Source organism: Cervus canadensis, chromosome 7 (genome assembly GCF_019320065.1).
Source record: "Cervus canadensis isolate Bull #8, Minnesota chromosome 7, ASM1932006v1, whole genome shotgun sequence".
NCBI classification, from domain to species: domain Eukaryota; kingdom Metazoa; phylum Chordata; class Mammalia; order Artiodactyla; family Cervidae; genus Cervus; species Cervus canadensis.
Genome location: NC_057392.1, coordinates 33,880,454 through 33,898,700, shown reverse-complemented (window position 1 = coordinate 33,898,700; position 18,247 = coordinate 33,880,454). Strand labels below are relative to the sequence as shown.

The window sequence follows — 18,247 nt, the reverse complement described above, 5'->3', positions numbered from 1 at the left end:
CACGGAGTCAAAGAGCAATCCGCTTTGTCAAGGACGGGTCCAGCTACAAGTGTTTGTTAGTAGTAACAGCTGAAGAAACAAGCAACATTGTTTAACTCTTAGCTGGTATGTGCCAGAGGCCCTTCACTCATTTCTGGTTTGGCTGTAACAGTTTGAACCTGAAAAATACTTAAAAAGTAGAATTGACAGGACTGGGTAACCAATAGGACACGGAAAAGCTAAGGAATGATAAATAATCAGGAAGATTTTCCCAGGCTTCTGGGCAAGTAACTCAACAGATGCTATTGCCATTTTCTGAGAGGCAAAGAGAAAGAACCTGGACCTGAATATTTCAGAGGTCTGCAACCTCCCTAACAAAATCCATCCGGTTACTCCAAAAGCTCCTCTCTGTTTCGGCTTGCATATCCCTTTAACTGAAGCTTCCCTGGTGGCTCAGAGGCAAGGAATCTGCCTGCAATGCGGGAGCCCTGGGTCGGGAAGACCCTTAGAGAAAGGAATGACCTACCTACTCCAGTACTCCGGCCTGCAAAACCCCACCCCTTTAACGGCCTCCATGCAGTGGGCTGACTGCTTCAGCCGGCAAACCATCAAGAAGACTCTTCTCGCCAGAGGGAGCCCTTGCGCACGACCTAGAAGATGGGCGGCGGGCCCAGTAAACCGGAAGCTTTTCACTCCCTAAAGTCCCCGCCCCTCAAGGTGTCATGGTGGCTCCTCCCCTAAACCCTACAGCGGGAGGCCGAAAAGCGCGGGACCACTGACTCCGCCCGGCGGGAAACAGCCGCGGCCGCGCGAAGGCGCAGTCCACCTTAGATCGCGTCAGGGGACACCGCCTTTGGGGGCGGGGCTCCGCTTACGCCGGGGGCGGGCCGCGCGTCACGTGACCGCCAGCCAATGGGCGCGCGCGGCTGAGAGTTTGAACGCGGACGGCGGCGCGATCCGAGGTCTGAGGCTGGGGTCCCGGAGGTCCCGGCGCGCGTGCCCGGGCCTTCCCGCGGAACCTGGTGTGAGCGGAGCGACAGCTGCGGCGGAAGCCGTGGCCCAGGTACAGTTCCGGGCGTCCCGCGAGAGGCGGGTCTGTGGGCCTGACGCCCGCCCGCCCCGGCTCGCCTTCTCCGGGGAAAGGGCCGCGGCTTTCCGGGCCCAGGGGCGTCGTGCCGCGCCCCCAGGCGCGGGGTCTCCTGGTCCTAAGTTCGGCGGCCAGAAGCTCGGTCCTGGGGCCGGCCCGCCCGTCGCCCTTCTCCGAGTTCGTCTGTTCAGTGGGGACTGAGCCTCCCGCCGCGCGGAGACCAGGAGGTGAAGCGTTCGCGGGACTCGAAACCCAGGCTCGAGCAGAAGGGCCCGCAGGCCGGCAGCCTGAGCAGGTGGCGTCCTTCGCTTTGGCCGCTTCTCCCTCTGGAGAAGCCGCATTGGCTGGTCCTCCCGGCCGCCCAGCGGCAGGGGCGACGCAGGGTGAGGGTGGAGAGCTCCCGCCCTGGTTCTTTGGAATCCAGACCCCTAATCCGAGTCCAGGGCGGCCCTGTCTTGACTTCTTCTCCAGCCCTGCTGGCCGCCACACCCCCTCTTAAGACCGTCGGCCCAGACGGGAAGGAAACTTCTGACGGGACTCATCTCCTTTTTAATTTTAAGTTGACTTAATGTACGAACGAAAGTTTTTAAGATAGACTGTGCTTTTAAAATAACTAAGCCAGCTTGCTTAGTTACCTGATTTGTCTGGCTCGCAAACATATCCAGGTTTGAACTAAAGAAACTTCCTTGTGGTAGGTAGGGTGTTTTATACATCCCGCTTAATGCCAGCGCTTTAAAAATAGTAGATGTCCTGGCTGTCCTGGAAACATGCCAGTATATATTGTATCTGTATTGGCAGAAAGAAAATATTTAAATGAAATCTACAATATCTGTATTTAAGAACCCAGAGGAAAATAAGGAAGGCCTGGAGAAAATACTCAAGAAAATGTAAGGTTCTGGAAAATATTTGACAAACTCAGAGGAGATGAAGATGTGTTTTGTAGTGAAAACTTATGTATATAGATTGCCATAGGAAACAAGAATTTTTTTTGTAATTTTAAGATCTGCAGAGTACAATGTAGGGCAAAAGGTGTTCATGCAAAGTAGTCTGTATTTAGTAGTAAAATACTGATGCCATCATAGTGAATAGTATATAGTAAGCCCCCAGTATTCGTTACAGAATTAATAAGTGGCATTATTACAGAGTCTTTGGGTTGGAAATCTTGATTAAACCTTTCCTATAAAGTACCTGAGGAGGATAAAATTATGCCACAAATATTAATGTAATTTAAAAGCTGCAAAATGTAGATTATTACCAGATTATCTACTTTGGGCTGATTCTACAGTTACAAAGCCTCTAATCATTTTTTATGGACAACCTGTGTTTTCAATTTTGTTTTATATTTGATACCACCCCTTCAAAAATTAAATGATTTCTATTATTTTTAAAGTCCTAGGGCAGAAGATGGCCAAGGAAAGATGCCTCAAAAAGTCTTTTCAAGATAGTCTTGAAGACATAAAGAAACAAATAAAAGAGAAAAGGAGTAAAAATTTGACAGAGATTAAACGAAAGTCTTTGATCATTGCACCATGCCAAACAACCAGTAAGAGATTTTCATGTTTCCTGTACATCACTTTTTAAGGTTAGATTTAGTTACTGATAAAAGAAATTTTTATTTTCTTTCAGCCAACACTTCCAAAGTGCTAAACTACGAAGACAACAACAGAATGTTAGCCTTAGCTTTGGAAAATGAAAAGTCCAAATTGAAAGAAGCCCATGATGTCATCTTAAAGCTGAGGAGAGAATGTTACTTCCTCAGCTATCAACTATACACACTGAAAAATAAACTTAGGTCACAACAGACAGAAGAACCTGCTCAGGTATTTTCATCGGGAAGGCTGGATTTCTTAGGAAGAAAATGTTAAAGCCTTAAATTAGCAATTTAAATCAATTGTGTTCTTTAATTATACTGATAGCTCTGTTATTAGTGAGTTGGTCAGAATGTCTTTTCTCAGTGTTCTAGCCCCATAGTTGTGTGTGGCCAGTTAAGAATGCTTCAAGCATACTGGTGACACTCCTATAACTTGCTTCCGAAAGAGTGTAGCAAGACAAGGTATAAAATAAATAGTTTAGCCTCTTGCATGGCCAGACCCTTTGAATGGTCAGCAAAGTGAGTCAAAGGGAGGGCAAGAAAGCTGAAGGTCTGGAAGTGGTAGTGGAAGCCGAGTAGTCCAGAAGTTTTAATCAGTGCTGTTAATCTTAGCTTTTCTATGTCATTTTGCTACACCCGTGGGGTTATGTAAGGACTGCCTTAACTGGGGAGATGAGAAGTAGTTAAGTGCTTTATGGAGAATCATTTTTACCTACTAGTTGGCTAAATTAGGACAGTTCGGTTCAGTCGCTCAGTCGTGTCCAACTCTTTGCGACCCCATGAACCGCAGCACGCCAGGCCTCCCTGTCCCATTACCAACTGCCAGAGTCTACCCAAACACATGTCCATTGAGTCGGTGATGCCATCCAACCATCTCATGCTCTGTCATCCCCTTCTCCTCCTGCCTTCAATCTTTCCCAGCATCAGGGTCTTTTCAAATGAGTCAGTTTTTCACATCAGGTGGCCAAAGTGTGGGAGTTTCAGCTTCAGCATCAGTCCTTCCAATGAATATTCAGGACCGATTTCCTTCAGGACAGCTCTACATTAACTGCCAAACAAGAAATATCTTGAACATTTTGCTGTCAGCTTTTTAATCTGATTCTGTTTGTGTCCAGGGGTGTATAGAAAGGCCAGCCAAAACAACACATGGAGAAAGTTTGGTTTAGGATCTTAGAAGAGTAGTAATGAGCTAGTTTCTCCTCTCATTTTCCCAAAGGCCACTGCCCAGGAAACTCCATGGGGCAGAGAAAGAAGTCAGGTGGTAACACTTAGATGTCCATCTGTCTGCCATACCAGTGAAGACAGCTGTGTTGGCACCTAGGGCAGCAGCAGAAGCCAGAGCATAGTGCTTAGGGTAGGGGGATGGACTCAAGAAAAGAATTAAGTCCTCTGTCCATCTAGAGGAGGGGTCAGTGAAAGAGTTTTTGCTTCCCTGCAACCAAGGTGATTCCACATCTCTCCTGTGTATAAGACATAGAATGTATGTGTATATATACATACATGTAATATATGCTGTGATAGAGAATTATCTATAAAGATTAGATTTTTTTTTTCTTTTTAACCTTCGTGTAAGGGTTAGATTATTTAAAAAAAAAAAAACAGCACTTTTTTCCCTCAAAATGTAATCTTTCCTAATTTTTTTTCTTGTTTGGTCAACTAGTGAGGAAAAATATTTCTCCCAAGACATTTGACTCTTCCTCTTCCCTTTTCAGATTTTTGCTGAAATCACACAGAATAGTGTCAAGTGAATATTCAATAAGATAATCACAAAAACTGGTGGAAAAATTCTTTTATTATAGACCTTTTGACATTTATCAATGATTTTTTAGTATTAAAAGATAGCATTAGTTGCCAGGTGAAAGTATTCTTAACATTTAAAACATCAAAGTTGTTTTCTGCCACATGTTTATGTGTCACTTGCTCTCAACCATCATTGGGTACTTGTGCATCCTTGTTTATGAAGTCAATTTGTAGTGATAGAGAAGCTTAAAATGCTTTAATAAGAATGTTTTTTATTTCTTGCCTACCAATAATTATCTTGCCTTTTAAGGGTTAATCAGTACTAATAGCGTTTCTTACGTTTTATTATGGATCTTGTAAAATTTTATATCTCTCTGTAGTTAAATATCCTCTTATTTACCTTCAGTAATACTAGCTTTAGAACATTAGCTGTATTGATAATCAATTTAAAGCTTTTATTAACAGGGTTAAATTTCCAGTTTTATTTCTGATGAACAGTTTCAACCTATTAATTATAATGTCTGTATATTGTTTGTCTATCAGATAACACAACTGCACTGAATTGGAATGACTTTTAAGGAATCAGACTGGGCCTCTTGTTTCCCTGACACACATCTATTTATACACATCTGCCTGGGTCTGCACTGTCTCTCCTTTTCCTTCTGGTGCCATTGGCTGAAGTGTCTGTTCCTATCCAAGGCCAGTCCCTCCCATGTGATCCAATTCTCACCTTTTCTTCTCCTCTAGGACTTTGCTCCTGAAAAATCCTGGATGAGACTGCAAACTATCTCCCTCTACCCAATTGTTCCAGTTATGTACAAATGTGCTTTAGTATCTCTCTCACCTTAAGAGGAAAAGAAGATAAATGGAACCTCTCCTGATCTCATTCTGCTCTCTCCTCATTTCTCTGCTTCCATTCATAGGAGAACTTTTCCAAAGAGAATAGAGCACTTACTGTCTTCCCTTCCTCAGCTTCCATTCACATTTGAACTCTGTTTCAGACTTTCATCCCCACCATTCTGTTGTCACTGTATATCTGGGTCACCAAAACCTCTTTGTTACCAAAGTCAGTAACTTTGGTCACTTTTCTTTCTTTGTTGGCTTTGAAGTACTACTATGGTACAGGGATGGCTTTGCTGGAAGTTCTTTGATCTCAGCTTTCTTAGCATCATAATCTCCCTGTTTACCTTCCTGACTGTTCCATGTATGTCTCTTTTGCTGGCTTCTTTACTCCTAAACATCAGTTGTCCTAGACCCATCGTATCCCTTCCATAGCTTTAAATATTGTCTGCCTGCTGGTGACTTCCAAGTTTGTCGCTCAAGATCTACACACACACACAGTTATTACTTGATATATTCACTTAAGTATTTATAAAGCATCTGAAACATACTTTGTACAAAGTATAAACTCTTTTTCCCCCTTCCAAAGATACTGTGGAGTTCTGCCTCCCTCTGTAAGTCTTGCTTAGCTCAATCAGGCAGCCCAGCTGCTTGCTCAAGTCAGAACCACGAGAAGCTTCCCTCTCACTCATTGTCCCTACTTCCACCCCTATTCAATGTGAGCACACTTTGTTACCCCAAAACCTTCTAGGCTAAACCTTCACAGCTGTAGGATTCAGTCCAAGTGGACATGTCTTGCTTGATTGACATGATGACTTCCTAGCTGCCTGTGCCTTTGGCTCTTTTCAGTCCATGTTTCACATAGTGGTCTGATTGATCTTTTTAAAACTTAGATCATTTTACTTCCCTGCTTAATATTTAAATGACTTCTCATCACACTTAGACTAAATGCCAAACTCGGCCCTCAAGGCCCTACATCATCTGGCCTCTGTGTGCCCACCTCCTCCTGGTCTTTTCTGTGACTGTGTTCCAGCCCCAGTGGCCTTCTTTCCTAAACACAGCAAGGGTTTTCCTACCATGAATTTTGTATTTTCTGTTACCAGTGCTTCTCCTTCAAGTGACTGGCTCTTTGCATTTCTTCAGATTTCAGATGAAAGTCATCTCGTCTAAAAGAGCCCTCCAGACATCAGTTACTCTGCCATTTCACCCTGAGTAAATATTTCCTCCATTGCATTTATGACTACTAGCTTTTTTACATTTTCTCTCCCTATGCTAGATTGTAAGCTTTAAGAGGGTAGTACTTATTCTGTTTTCTAGTTATGGATTCAGTTCCTAGAACAGTCGCTGGCATCACAGGAGACTGTCAGTAAGTATCTATTGTTGAATAAATGAATGCTTTGTTGTGAATATTTTGGTTGTACCAGTGTTTTCTGTGTTTTAATACATTAACAGAACCTAGAATTATGTCCCTCTGGAATGGACTCCAAAATTGGAACGGACTCCAATAGTGACAACAACTCCAGAGACTTGTTTGTGAAGCATTTACCGTTAGTATCAAATTCATTATTATTAATACCAATAAATATTTAACTGTGATCCATTTGTGAAAGGAAATTAGCATCATACTGACTCGTATTTGAAGTCTGATACTCTCTCAAGAATGTATTTAAGGAAATTTGATGTGTTGAAATTCTGTCCTATATAGCCACACCAAAGCTTGCTTCTATTTAGTTACTTTTGATGTCTAGGGATAAGAAGCTTCTCTTGAAGCTTCATTTGTGTTTTTCTTGTATCGTGTTTTTATTCTAAGAATTGGATGTTCGAATGTTGGTTATTTTGCCAGTAACACAAGTAGTCTGGTTTAGAAAAGAAATCTAATAAACTACCATATTTAACAAATTGTCACGCTGACTTGCTTATCCAGTTCATTCTGAAATACCATCAGACCTCATATACTCCTTCTCTTGAATTAAGGGTACTTTGTTTGCTTATGAATTACTGAAATAAAATTAGATTAGTCAAATGCACAGATCTTAATTACAGAGTGCAGTGAGTTGGACTAATATATACACCTGTGAACTGAAACCTGGGTTAAAGTGCAGAGCATTGCCATTGCTCTGGCCGGGATCTCTCAGCTGAGCACTACTGACAGCTTGGCCTGGATCATTCTTTGTTGTGGACATGGTCCTAAGCACCGTGGGGCATTTAGCAGCGTCCTCGGCCTCTACCCGCCAAATGCCAATAGCAGCCCCCTCTCATAGTTGTAAGAACCAAAGGTGTGTCTAGACATTGCCAGGTGTTGTGAGGGCCCAGGGAGAGTGGGCAGGGTAACTGTCCCCAGGCGAGAGCTCCCGTTGTGAACCATCCCTCCATGGCCCTTCTGAGGTTGTGCTCCTCTCCTTGCAGAAGTAGTCACTAATATGATTTCTGTCCCCATATTAATTTTAATCATGAATAGTTTTTAAACTGTTGAATATTAAGATCTGATGCAATGTTTATGTGAAGGCCAAAAAGTAAGATGAGATAATTGAGTTTTTATAAGATTTCTAAAATTGTTATTGATTGGTTGCTATTATTGTTTCCACAACTTGTACTTAAGTTTTTATGTCTAGAGAGGTAAATTCTGTATAGAAAAAAAATAAAATTAGAATGAAATGGCCATATTAAAGCATAGAAATGGAAATTTCTTATTCCATGAACCAAAGGGAAAAAATTTTTAAAGAAAATGAACAGTGTTAATTCAGAGGAGTCAGTAGGTAAATGCCACAAAAGTATGTTGTACCAAAGAAAATCACAGCTTGGCTAATGATACAGTAGGCTCCAGAAGAGGAATCTAACTGAATTTCTTTTAATGTAGTTTATACATTAATCTGATTGGCTGTTTCTCCAGTTAAATAAAATGATGAGTTAGGGAAAGTGTTCAGGAGGAACTGTTCAATTTGAGGTGTTCCTCCTAGGGGGAGCTGAATATCAGTCATAACAAATCTGCTTCCATGTCATCATCATAAGTGTTTTTGGTTTCCTTTGATACAGAACAGATACACTGATTTAGAATGGAATTATGAAATGTTACTAAAAGAAAAAAAACTTTGTAGAAAATCTTAAATGCTTTTATTGCATAACTGTTAAGTTTTTTATTTTTTATTGGTACTTTCTAAGGCAAGTTCTTGAGGATGCTGACTGTCCAGGACAAGAAGAATCATTCCAAGTAGAAGGTAATTCAAATGAAAATCTAAAAATACTGTTAAGGCACGATGAGATCTTTGAGAACAAGTAGCAATTTGTTTTTACTTTTTAAAATCTGCTCATCTGGTATTCTGCTCAAAGCAAATATCTATTTATTTTATACAGAATAACGAAAGAGTTTTAAAATCCACCCATTTTTATTTTTCCAAATCTGTAGTCAAAAACCTGGGTTACAGCTGTGGCTGCAGTTTACTGAGCCTATGTGTTACACCCCGTTAGGCACTTAACATACATTATCTTACTTAACCCTTGTAACAGCCTTGGGATACATAGGGACAGACAGTCAAGAGGAAGTAAACAGTAAGCTCTCCAGATTTTTATTTACTTAGAGTAAATGGAAAACTACAGGAAGAATTTTCATTAGTTCCATTTTTAACTTTGAATTCTAAGATTCTTAATTTAAATTTCCATAAAGTGAACCTATTTTTCTCATTTATTTTATTTTTTTAATTCTCAGAGCCAATACCTACTATTTCTCAAGACAGACCAGGATTTGATTTGGATTCAAGTGAAGATAAGTCAACCGATATTGTCTTACCTAGAACTATATCTCTCCGTCGTGGTTTAAAGAAATACATTAACAGTCCATGTCAGATTACTGCTGTGGATGATTTTGGAATCAGTCATTTGTCAGAGGACTCTTTGGAACTCGAAAGGATTAGATTTGCAGACCCACCTATAAGCACACGGATACCTGAAAATAGAGAACAAAGTGTTTGTCGGTACAACAGGAGTCAAATTTACTCATCACCAAGGCTGATTCACCCAGGACGAGCTACTAAAACAAAGAAAAACGTTTATGATTATAAATCACAACAAACTAAAAGTAAGCATAGAGGTGCCAAAGAAAGAAAAGGAAAAGAGAAAGCTAACAAAAGGGGAAAATCAAAATCTGTATCAAAGTATAAAGGGAGCAAAAGTGAAAATAAAACTGTTTCCAAAAAAAAGTTGAATGAAGTTGTCACCTCCTGTGATGCTTACAATTTTAATTTGGAAGAAGGTGTTCACCTCACTCCTTTCCGGCAAAAAGTGTGTGATGATGCTAAAAGAGAAGAAACCAACAATGAATCTGAAGTGAGCATCTGTGAATCAAGCTGTTCAGGAGATGATTCTGATGACCTCTACGTCCCCACGTGCAAGTCCAGTCCAGATCTCAGCAGTGAATCAACTAGGAGTCCTGTCCCCAGGCCTCGACCTAAGCGAGCACTAAGACATCAGGGCGGAAAGGGGACGGAGGGCTCTGAGACAAGGGAAGCTCCTCCTGGTGAGTGATTCACTTGTTTGGCTGCATTCTTGATGTTTATGATAAATGATCACTCCTGGTGCTTATATACTAGCATTTACCATCTGCTTCTCTGGAGGAGGTTATAGACTTACCATCTGTCTCTTTGGGGAAAATTAAATAGTGGGGGACTAGAGATGGAAACCACAGTGTGTTGCTTTGACATACTTTAAGCTAATTTAAATCCTCTTTAAGAACAAATAGTACTTGTCATGGAGAGAGTGTTTTTACTTTCAGTAAATGAAACCTTCCAAAGCGAGGAAAGTTGTGGAGTTAGGTTGAATTAAAATTCCCATTATGCACTCCCCCGAAACATCGCCCTGAAAATGAAATCAAACTTAAATCCAGCGACCTGTAATTTTAATGACTTTGCTTTATCGCCAACTTGACAGGATCCAGAATTTAAAATAATTTTCTATTTAGTGAAGGTGGCCTAATAAGACCAAGAAAACCTTTTCCTCAATTCCTTAGTAGTATTTTATAAGACATGTGTAAAACATCTAAAAACTGTGGCTTAGAAAACCTTGCTTTTATTGGTTAGATCAGAAAGTAGCCCAGATATCGACAATACAGCCTGCTGCTGCCCACAAAGATTCTTATCTGGGAATTGTGTTAATAGTGTGCGAACATAAACAGGCAAGTTTTATCATTCTCAAAATGCTGTTGTGCTAGCTCATTTGATCCCCGTAACAGCACTGTTATGGTTGTTAATGATGGTGTTAGTCAATTGTATCTGACTCTTCGTGACCCTGTGAATTGTAGCCCACCAGACTCCTCTATCCATGGGATTCTCCAGGCAAGAATACTGGAGTGGGTTGCCATTCCCTTCTCCAAGGGATCTTCCCTATGGAGGGATCGAACCCAGGTCTCCCGCATTGCAGGCGGATTCTTTACTGTCTGAGCCACCAAGGAAGCTAGCCACCTAGTTAGGTGGTGAAAAGTGAAAAGTCGCTCAGTCGTGTCTGACTCTTTGTGACCCCATGGACTATACAGTCCATGGAGTTCTCCAGGCCAGAATACTGGAGTGGTTAGCTGTTCCCTTCTCCAGGGGATCTTCCCAACCCAGGGATCGAACCCAGGTCTCTCGCATTGCAGGCAGATTCTTTACCAGCTCAGCCACCAGGGAAGCCCAGTTAGGTGGTTCAGTTCAGTTCAGTCGCTCAGTGGTGTCCAACTCTTTGCAACCCCATAGACGGCAGCACGCCAAGCCTCCCTGTCCATCACCAACTCCCAGAGTTTGCTCAAACTTAATATCCATTGAGTCTGTGATGCCATCCAACCATCTCATCCTTTGTTGCTCCCTTCTCCTCCCACCTTCAATCTTTCCCAGCATCAGGGTCTCTTCCAGTGAGTCGGTTCTTCACATCAGGTGGCCAAAGTATTGGAGCTTCAGCTTCAGCGTCAGTCCTTCCAATGAAGATTCAGGGTTGATTTTCTTTAGGATGGACTGGTTGGATGTCCTTGCAGTCCAAGGGACTCTCAACAGTCTTCTACAACACCACAGTTCAAAAGCATCAATTCTTCGGCACTCAGCTTTCTTTATAGTCCAACTCTCACATCCATACATGACTACTGGAAAAAACATAGCCTTGACCATCCGGACCTTTGTTGGCAAAGTAATGTCTCTGCTTTTTAATATGCTGTCTAGGTTGGTCATAACTTTTCTTCCAAGGAGTACGTATCTTTTAATTTCATGACTATAGTCACCATCTGCAGTGATTTTGGGGCCCAAAAAAATAAAATCAGCCACTGTTTCCACTGTTTCCCCATTGGTAGCATGCAAATATCTCTTTTAAGAAGTATGCTGTAATGATTTTAGAGTAAATCAAACAAGATTGGCCAAATGTTGATAATTATTGAAGCTGAGTAAATGGGGGCTCATACTGTTGTCTCCATCTTTGTGTACTTAAATTTTCATAAGTTTTTAAAGGAAAAAAACACTAGTGTTACTCGGAATTTGGTCCCCAGACCTTCAGCATCACCTGGACACTTCTTAGAAAAGCAGAATCTCATGCCATACCCCACATCCTTGAATCATCATCTCTCTTTTAACAAATTTCCTGGAAGATTGGTATATGGGTAAAAGTTATAGAAGCTTTATTCCAGAACATAGCAACTGATCTGATGTTGTTTAACCATAGTTTCCAAACCAAAAGTTGGAATAATTAGTATAGTACAATTTGTTTATGTAGGGACAAGAAAGACAGAATATATGAAACCCAGGTAGCCCTGAAAAGTGGTTATTAAACATAAAATCATTTTACAGTTTAAGTTTAGTTTTTCCTGGGAAAGAGTTTGCTTTTTAAAGCAATTTTAAGAGATTATTTGCCTTGTAGTGTTCTTACTGTGTGCTGGGTACCTGTCTCCCAATATAGATGTAGCTCCAGGTAGAATAACTTGGATGTTTCTGATAGGAAAATCTTTGGGTAACTTTTTAATATACCAGCTTTATTAGCACACGTGCATGCTCAGTCATGTTCGACTCTGTGACCCCATGGACTGTAGCCTGCTAGTCTCCCCTGTCCTTGGGATTCTCCAGGCAGGAATACTGGAGTGGGTTGCCAATTCCTCCTCCAGGGGATACCCAGGGATCGAACCCACATCTCCTACCTTGGCCGGTGGATTCTTTACTACTAGCACCAGCTGGGAAGCTTTACTAGAGGGAACCCTGTTTCTCCTCGTTTACATAGAGACTATGACTTAGAATTCTCTTTTATTTAGTATTTGGTTGGCCAAAAAGTTCACTTGGGTTTTTCTGTTAACACCGTGTGTAGAATAGAATGCACTTACGTGGCTTTCTGAGACTGTAAGAAATCAGTTGATAATAACCTTTGGAATTGAAAGAGATAGAGACCTGGATAATTCTAAAGAACAAGGTGTGACTAAGTGAAGTTGCATAGTTGAAACTAATTCATTGTGCCCCAGCTATCATGGAAGAATTTTCTTTTTTTTTCTTTAAATTTTTAAGAATTTTAAGTTTTAGTAAGCTATTGTTTTAGTAAATTGTTCACAGCCACAATAATTATTTCAGTGTTATACTGAGAGGAAAAGATGAACAAGTTTTTAAAAACCTGTATTATAAAATGCTGGATTCTGTGTACTTAAATTTTTTTTTATTGAAAGATGCTTGCTTTACAATATTGTACTGGTTTCTGCCATACATCAGCATGAATCCTCTATAGGTGTACACGTTCCCCCTCTTGAACCGCTTGCGTACCTCTCAGCCCATCCCACGCCCTGGGTTGCCGCAGAGCGCTGGGTCGAGCTCCCTGTGTCACACAGCATATCCCCACGGGCTCTCTGTTACATGTGGTGATGTACGTTTCCATGCTGATCTCTCAACTCCTCCCACACTGTCCACTAGTCTGTTCTCCAGGTCTGTCTCCATCACTGCCCCACAGATAGGTTCATCAGTACCGCCTTTCTAGATTCCATACACATGTGTCAATATACAATATTTGTCTTTCTTAATTCACTTTGTACAGTAGGCTCTAAGTTCAACCACTTCACTAAAACTGACTCAAATGTGTCCTATTTTAAGGCTGAGTAACTTTCAATGGTATATATGTACCACAATTTCTGTATCCATTCATCTGTTGATGAACATCTAGGCTGCTTCCATGTCCCAGCTGTTGTAAAAAGTGCTGCAGTGAACATTGGGGTACATGCACCTCTTTCCCAATTATGGTTTTCTCAGGGTATAGCCCAGTAGTGGGATTGCTGGATCATATGGTAGTTCTGTTCCTAGTTTTTTAAGCAAACTCCATACTGTTCTTTCTATGTAGCTGTATCAATTTACATTCCCAACAGTGCAAGAGGGTTCCCTTTTCTCCACATCTCTGCAGAATTTATTGGTTGTAGATTTTTTAATGATAACCATTCTGACTGGTGTCAGGTGATACCACATTGTAGTTTTGATTTGCATTTCTCTACTAATGAGCAATGTTGAGCATCTTTTCATGTGTGTGTTGGCCACCTGTTTATGTCGTCTTTAGAGAAAAGTCTGTTTAGGTCTTCTGTTTGTTTTTCCGGTATTGAGCTGTGTGAGCTGCTTGTATATTTTGCAGATTAATCCTTTGTCAGTTTTGTTTGCAATTATTTTTTCTCATTCTGAGGGTTGTCTTTTAATCTTGTTTATCATTTCCGTTGCTATGCCCTTTGGAGGGCTTCCCTGGTAGCTCAGCTGGTAAAGAATCTGCCTGCAATGCAGGCAACCCCGGTTTGATTCCTGGGTTGGGAAGATCTGCTGGAGAAGGGGGCAGGCTACTCACTCCAGTATTGTTGGGCTTCCCTGGTGGCTCAGCTGGTGAATCTGCCTGCAGTGCGGGAGACCTGGGTTTGATCCCTGGGTTGGGAAGATGCCCTAGAGAAGGGAATGGTTACCCACTCCAGTGTTCTGGCCTGGAGAACTCCATGGGGTCACAAAGAGTTGGACACAACTGAGTGACTCACTTTGCTGTGCAAAAGCTTTTAAGTTTTATTAAGTCCCATTTGTTTACTTTTGTTTTTATTCCCATTACTCTAGGAGGTAGGTCAAAGAGGATCTTGCTGTGATGTATGTCATTGAGTGTACTGCCTATATTTTCCTCTAAGAGCGTCATAGTTTCTGACCTTATATTTAAATCTTTAATCTATTTTGAGTTTATTTTTTGTGTATGGTATTAGAAGGGCTTCCCTGGTGGCTCAGACAAAAGAATCTGCCTGCAAGGCAAGAGACCTGGATTTGATCCCTATGTCAGGGAGATCCCCTGGAGAAGGAAATGGCAATCCAGTATTCTTGCCTGGAGAATCCCATGGACAGATGGTATTAGAAAGTGTTCCAGTTTCATTCTTTTACATGTAGCTGTCCAGTTTTCCCAGCACCACTTATTGAAGAGGCTGTCTTTTCTCTATTGTGTATTCTTGCCTCCTTTGTCAAAAAAAGGTACCCATAGGTGCGTAGGTTTGTCTGGGGGCTTTCTATCTTGTTCCATTGATTTATATTTCTTTTTTTGTGCCTTGATGACCATATTGGCTTGATGACTGTGGTTTTATAGTATAGTGTGAAGTCAGGAAGGTTGATTCTTCCAGCTCCATTCTTCTTTCTCAAGATCCCTTTGGCTATTTGGGGACTTTTGTTTCCATATAAATTGTGAAATTTTTTGTTCTAGTTCTGTGAAAAATACAACTGGTAGTTTGATTAGGGATTGCCTTGAATCTGTAGATTACTTTGGGTAGTATAGTCATTTTTCACAATATTGTTCTTCTAATCCAAGAACATGGTATATCTCTCCATCTGTTTGTGTCATCTTTGATTTCATTCATCAGTGTTTTATAGTTTTTTTGCATACAGGTCTTTGTCTCCTTAGGTAGATTTATTCCTTGGTATTCTTTTTGTTGCAGTGGTCAATGGGATTGTTTCCTTAATTTCTCTTTCTGATTTTTCATTGTTAGTGTGTATGAATGCAAGGGATTTCTGTGCTAGTTTTTACCCTGAAACTTTCTATATTCATTGATTAGCTCTAGTAATTTTCTGGTGGAATCTTTAGGGTTTTCTATGTATAGTATCATCTCACTGCAAATAGAGTTTTACTTCTTTTCTGATTTGGGTTTCTTTTATTTCTTTTTCCTCTCTGATTGCTGTGGCCAGAACTTCCAAAAGTATGTTGAATAATCATGGCAAGAGTGGGCAGCCTCTCTTCCTGATATTAGAGGAAATGCTTTCAGTTTCTCACTGTTGAGAATAATGTATGTTGTGGTTTGTTGTGTATGGCCTTTATTATGTTGAGGTATGTTCCTTCTAAGCCTGCTTTTTGAGGAGTTTTTCTTTTTATCATGAATGGGTTGCCATTGCCTCCTCCAGGAGCTCTCCCCCACCAGGAATTGAACCTGCCTGTCCTGCATTGCAAGAGCCCCCAGGGAAGCCCTGACCCTCTCAGTGTGCTGCTGGGTTCTGTTTGCTAGAATTGTGTTGAGGATTTTTGCATCTATGTTCATGAAGGATATTGGCCTGTAATTTTCTTTTTTTATGGTATCTTTGTCTGATTTTGGTGTCAGGGTGAGGATGGCCTTGTAGAATGAGTTTCGGAGTTTTCCTCCCTCTGCAGATTTTGGATGCATGTAAGGTGTGTAATCGCATAATTTCAGTCCCTGTGTTTGTCTGTTTTTTGGAACTGTACTCAATAAAACTTGTTTTTATAGGTGCACTGCTTGAAACTCACCAGTCACCTCATTTTAGCCTGAAGGATATCACGAATGTCCCTTTGTATCCTGTGATGAAAACTAGAAAGCTTTCTCTTTCTCCAAAAAAGAATGTAGAAAGCCCACCAGTGTCTTTACGTAAACGCAGGTGCACAGCTGCCATCGTGAACTATAAGGAACCCACGCTTGCTTCGTAAGTATTTGGCTTGTGGGAACTCACTTTGAATGACATACCTGGGAGAGTAAGGTTATAGAGCTTCATTAAAGGGTGAGCCTTATTTGAAATACACCATTTTGATGAAAAACTGAAGTGAGAATATTAACAATGGCATGATCTACAATAAACTTAAACTGAAGAGTAAGTTAGTATTGGGATGCTTATAATTATGCTTAAGAGTTCTCTTTACTCTTACAGGAAACTGAGAAGAGGGGACCCTTTTACAGATTTGTGTTTCTTGAATTCGCCTATTTTCAAGCAGAAAAAAGATTCCAGACACTGTTCTAAAAAAAAAAAAGTGTGAAGCAAGTACAATGAAGCCTGTGTTAGATGCTATTGAAATTCATCCTGCACCCGCTTCTGTGGCGCCAAGAGGGAATCTGAAAAATAGTATTCAAATGGTTAAACTATTGGCTGTAGAATATTCTCTTGACAAGATTGTAGATCATGAGCATGTCTTCAAAACTATACTTCAGAAGTGATGTGTCTTCTTAAACCTTTGATACATTTGGTTTATTTTTCTTCCAGCTATAAATAATTGGACTGAAGCACTATCATAGTTTAGATTTTTTTTATATTGCCTAAAACTTAATTGATGTATCTTATACCAACATTGGGAAATTAATCATGTTTCTTCAAATTAAGATGTTTTCGTTATAAGGCATCTTTTTTTCCCTTAGGTGGGTAGTACTATGATTGAATGAATTTTTGAAGACAGACTGAAGATCTTCTGAAACTCTTTGTACAGTATTTGAATAAAATGAATCCTTGTCATTCGCAGTAGAGCATACGCTAAGCTGTTTGTGGGTTCCTTATACCATTGCTGTATTTGATTTTTTTCAGACAAAATGTGTATGAGATCGTGATTAGAGCACGATGGTTGCTTAGGCTCAGGGACTGGGTAAGTGACTACCTCTGAACCCACAGCTCCACATGCCCGTTGTTGAAAGTGATACGTTAGCATAATCACAAATTATTGCGTCATGGCCTCTCAGAATAGTTCCTTGTTTAGTCAGAAATGCCAAATGTTAAATGTGTGAAAGCCAAGGCCTTCTTTATGCATTTGCTCAAATTCCTAAGTCCATGGCCGAGGGACACTGCCAGTGGCAGAAGTGAGGTGTGCTCAAACCTGAAGCCACGAATTACCTCAAGTCAGGTCCTCAGGTGACGTGAAGCCAGTTTGCGACCCAGCCAACCTGGGACCCCAATGTGGAGAGTAGACCGCAGCCCGAGCTGGAGTGGGTCTGGCCTGGTTTAACTGCTCCAGCCTGCCCGGGGAGGACCAGCTGGTTTGGGGTCTCTGCCTCTGCCTGTAAATCCTGGTGTGACTTCATTTCTTCAAGGTTCCTAATTAAAGAATAGAATCTACCTTTCTAAGAAAAAAGTAAATTCAGTGAGAGTTCAGTTCTGAGAGTTTGAAACCTATACTTTTATATACTTCTGTAAATTTTGATTCGTGTTTAAAGAGCAATAAAGTTTGTATAAGATAGTGCGTCTGTTTTTTTCCATTCTTTAAATACAGACGTATCCTAGCTCTCTGGTCATCTTTGTCTCCAGCCATCACTGCTCTCACCCTTCCTGGGCATTTCTCCCCACAAACCTTGGCTTTCCCTGTGGTCATCGCCTCTGTCACATTACCATCCTCGCGGTCTCTTCTCTTTTCTCACTGGAGCCTCCCTATCCCAGTCAGCAGTGTCTGTGTTCCCAGCTGCCTCTTCTGACCCTGACCTCAAGTTGTCTACTGCATCTCCATACCTGCCTGCGTTCCGTGCTAGTCACACCCGAAATCCTTAACGTCAGCCCAGACTTTCCTGCCCCTGATGGAATCATGGGTTCATATGCCCTACTCTCCATCACAGTCTCTTATTTTTCCAGTTTGTTTATTCAGCTACTGCCCTTCTACCTGCTGTTTGAATTCATTCAAACTCTAGGATGGCTGTCTTAATTAGGGTTCAGTACAATTTCTAAAGCTTGTCAGTCACAGCTGCTGCATTGCAAGTGCTCAATAGCCACAGGTGACTAGTGGTTACCACACTGGGGACAACGCAAATATAGTCCATTCCTGTCATTCCAGAAAGTCCTGTT

At 41.2% G+C, this 18,247-nt stretch overlaps 1 protein-coding gene across 3 annotated transcripts; it reads left to right on the top strand.

The window, feature by feature from the left end:
* Positions 1-788: 788 nt before the first annotated feature.
* On the top strand, positions 789-17,652 carry SGO1 (shugoshin 1). 3 transcript variants are annotated; one of them, XM_043474823.1, is made up of 8 exons: positions 789-1,293; positions 2,457-2,609; positions 2,693-2,886; positions 6,690-6,784; positions 8,397-8,452; positions 8,941-9,747; positions 15,946-16,138; positions 16,361-17,652. In XM_043474823.1, exons 2-8 carry the CDS (start codon positions 2,471-2,473, stop codon positions 16,464-16,466), a joined length of 1,590 nt encoding a protein of 529 aa, XP_043330758.1. In that variant the 5' UTR covers positions 789-1,293; positions 2,457-2,470; the 3' UTR covers positions 16,467-17,652. The 3 variants fall into 3 exon arrangements, with proteins under 3 accessions (XP_043330758.1, XP_043330757.1, XP_043330756.1); XM_043474822.1 differs by having other exon boundaries at positions 790-1,361; XM_043474821.1 differs by having other exon boundaries at positions 791-1,042.
* Positions 17,653-18,247: the final 595 nt, after the last annotated feature.

Excerpts from the sequence above, each read along its gene's own strand:
- SGO1 (XM_043474823.1), top strand. The coding sequence starts at position 2,471 with ATGGCCAAGGAAAGATGCCTCAAAAAGTCTTTTCAAGATAGTCTTGAA. Across the intron at positions 2,887-6,689 it reads AGACAGAAGAACCTGCTCAG|AACCTAGAATTATGTCCCTC; the intron begins GTATTTTCATCG and ends ATACATTAACAG. Across the intron at positions 6,785-8,396 it reads TTGTTTGTGAAGCATTTACC|GCAAGTTCTTGAGGATGCTG; the intron begins GTTAGTATCAAA and ends GTACTTTCTAAG.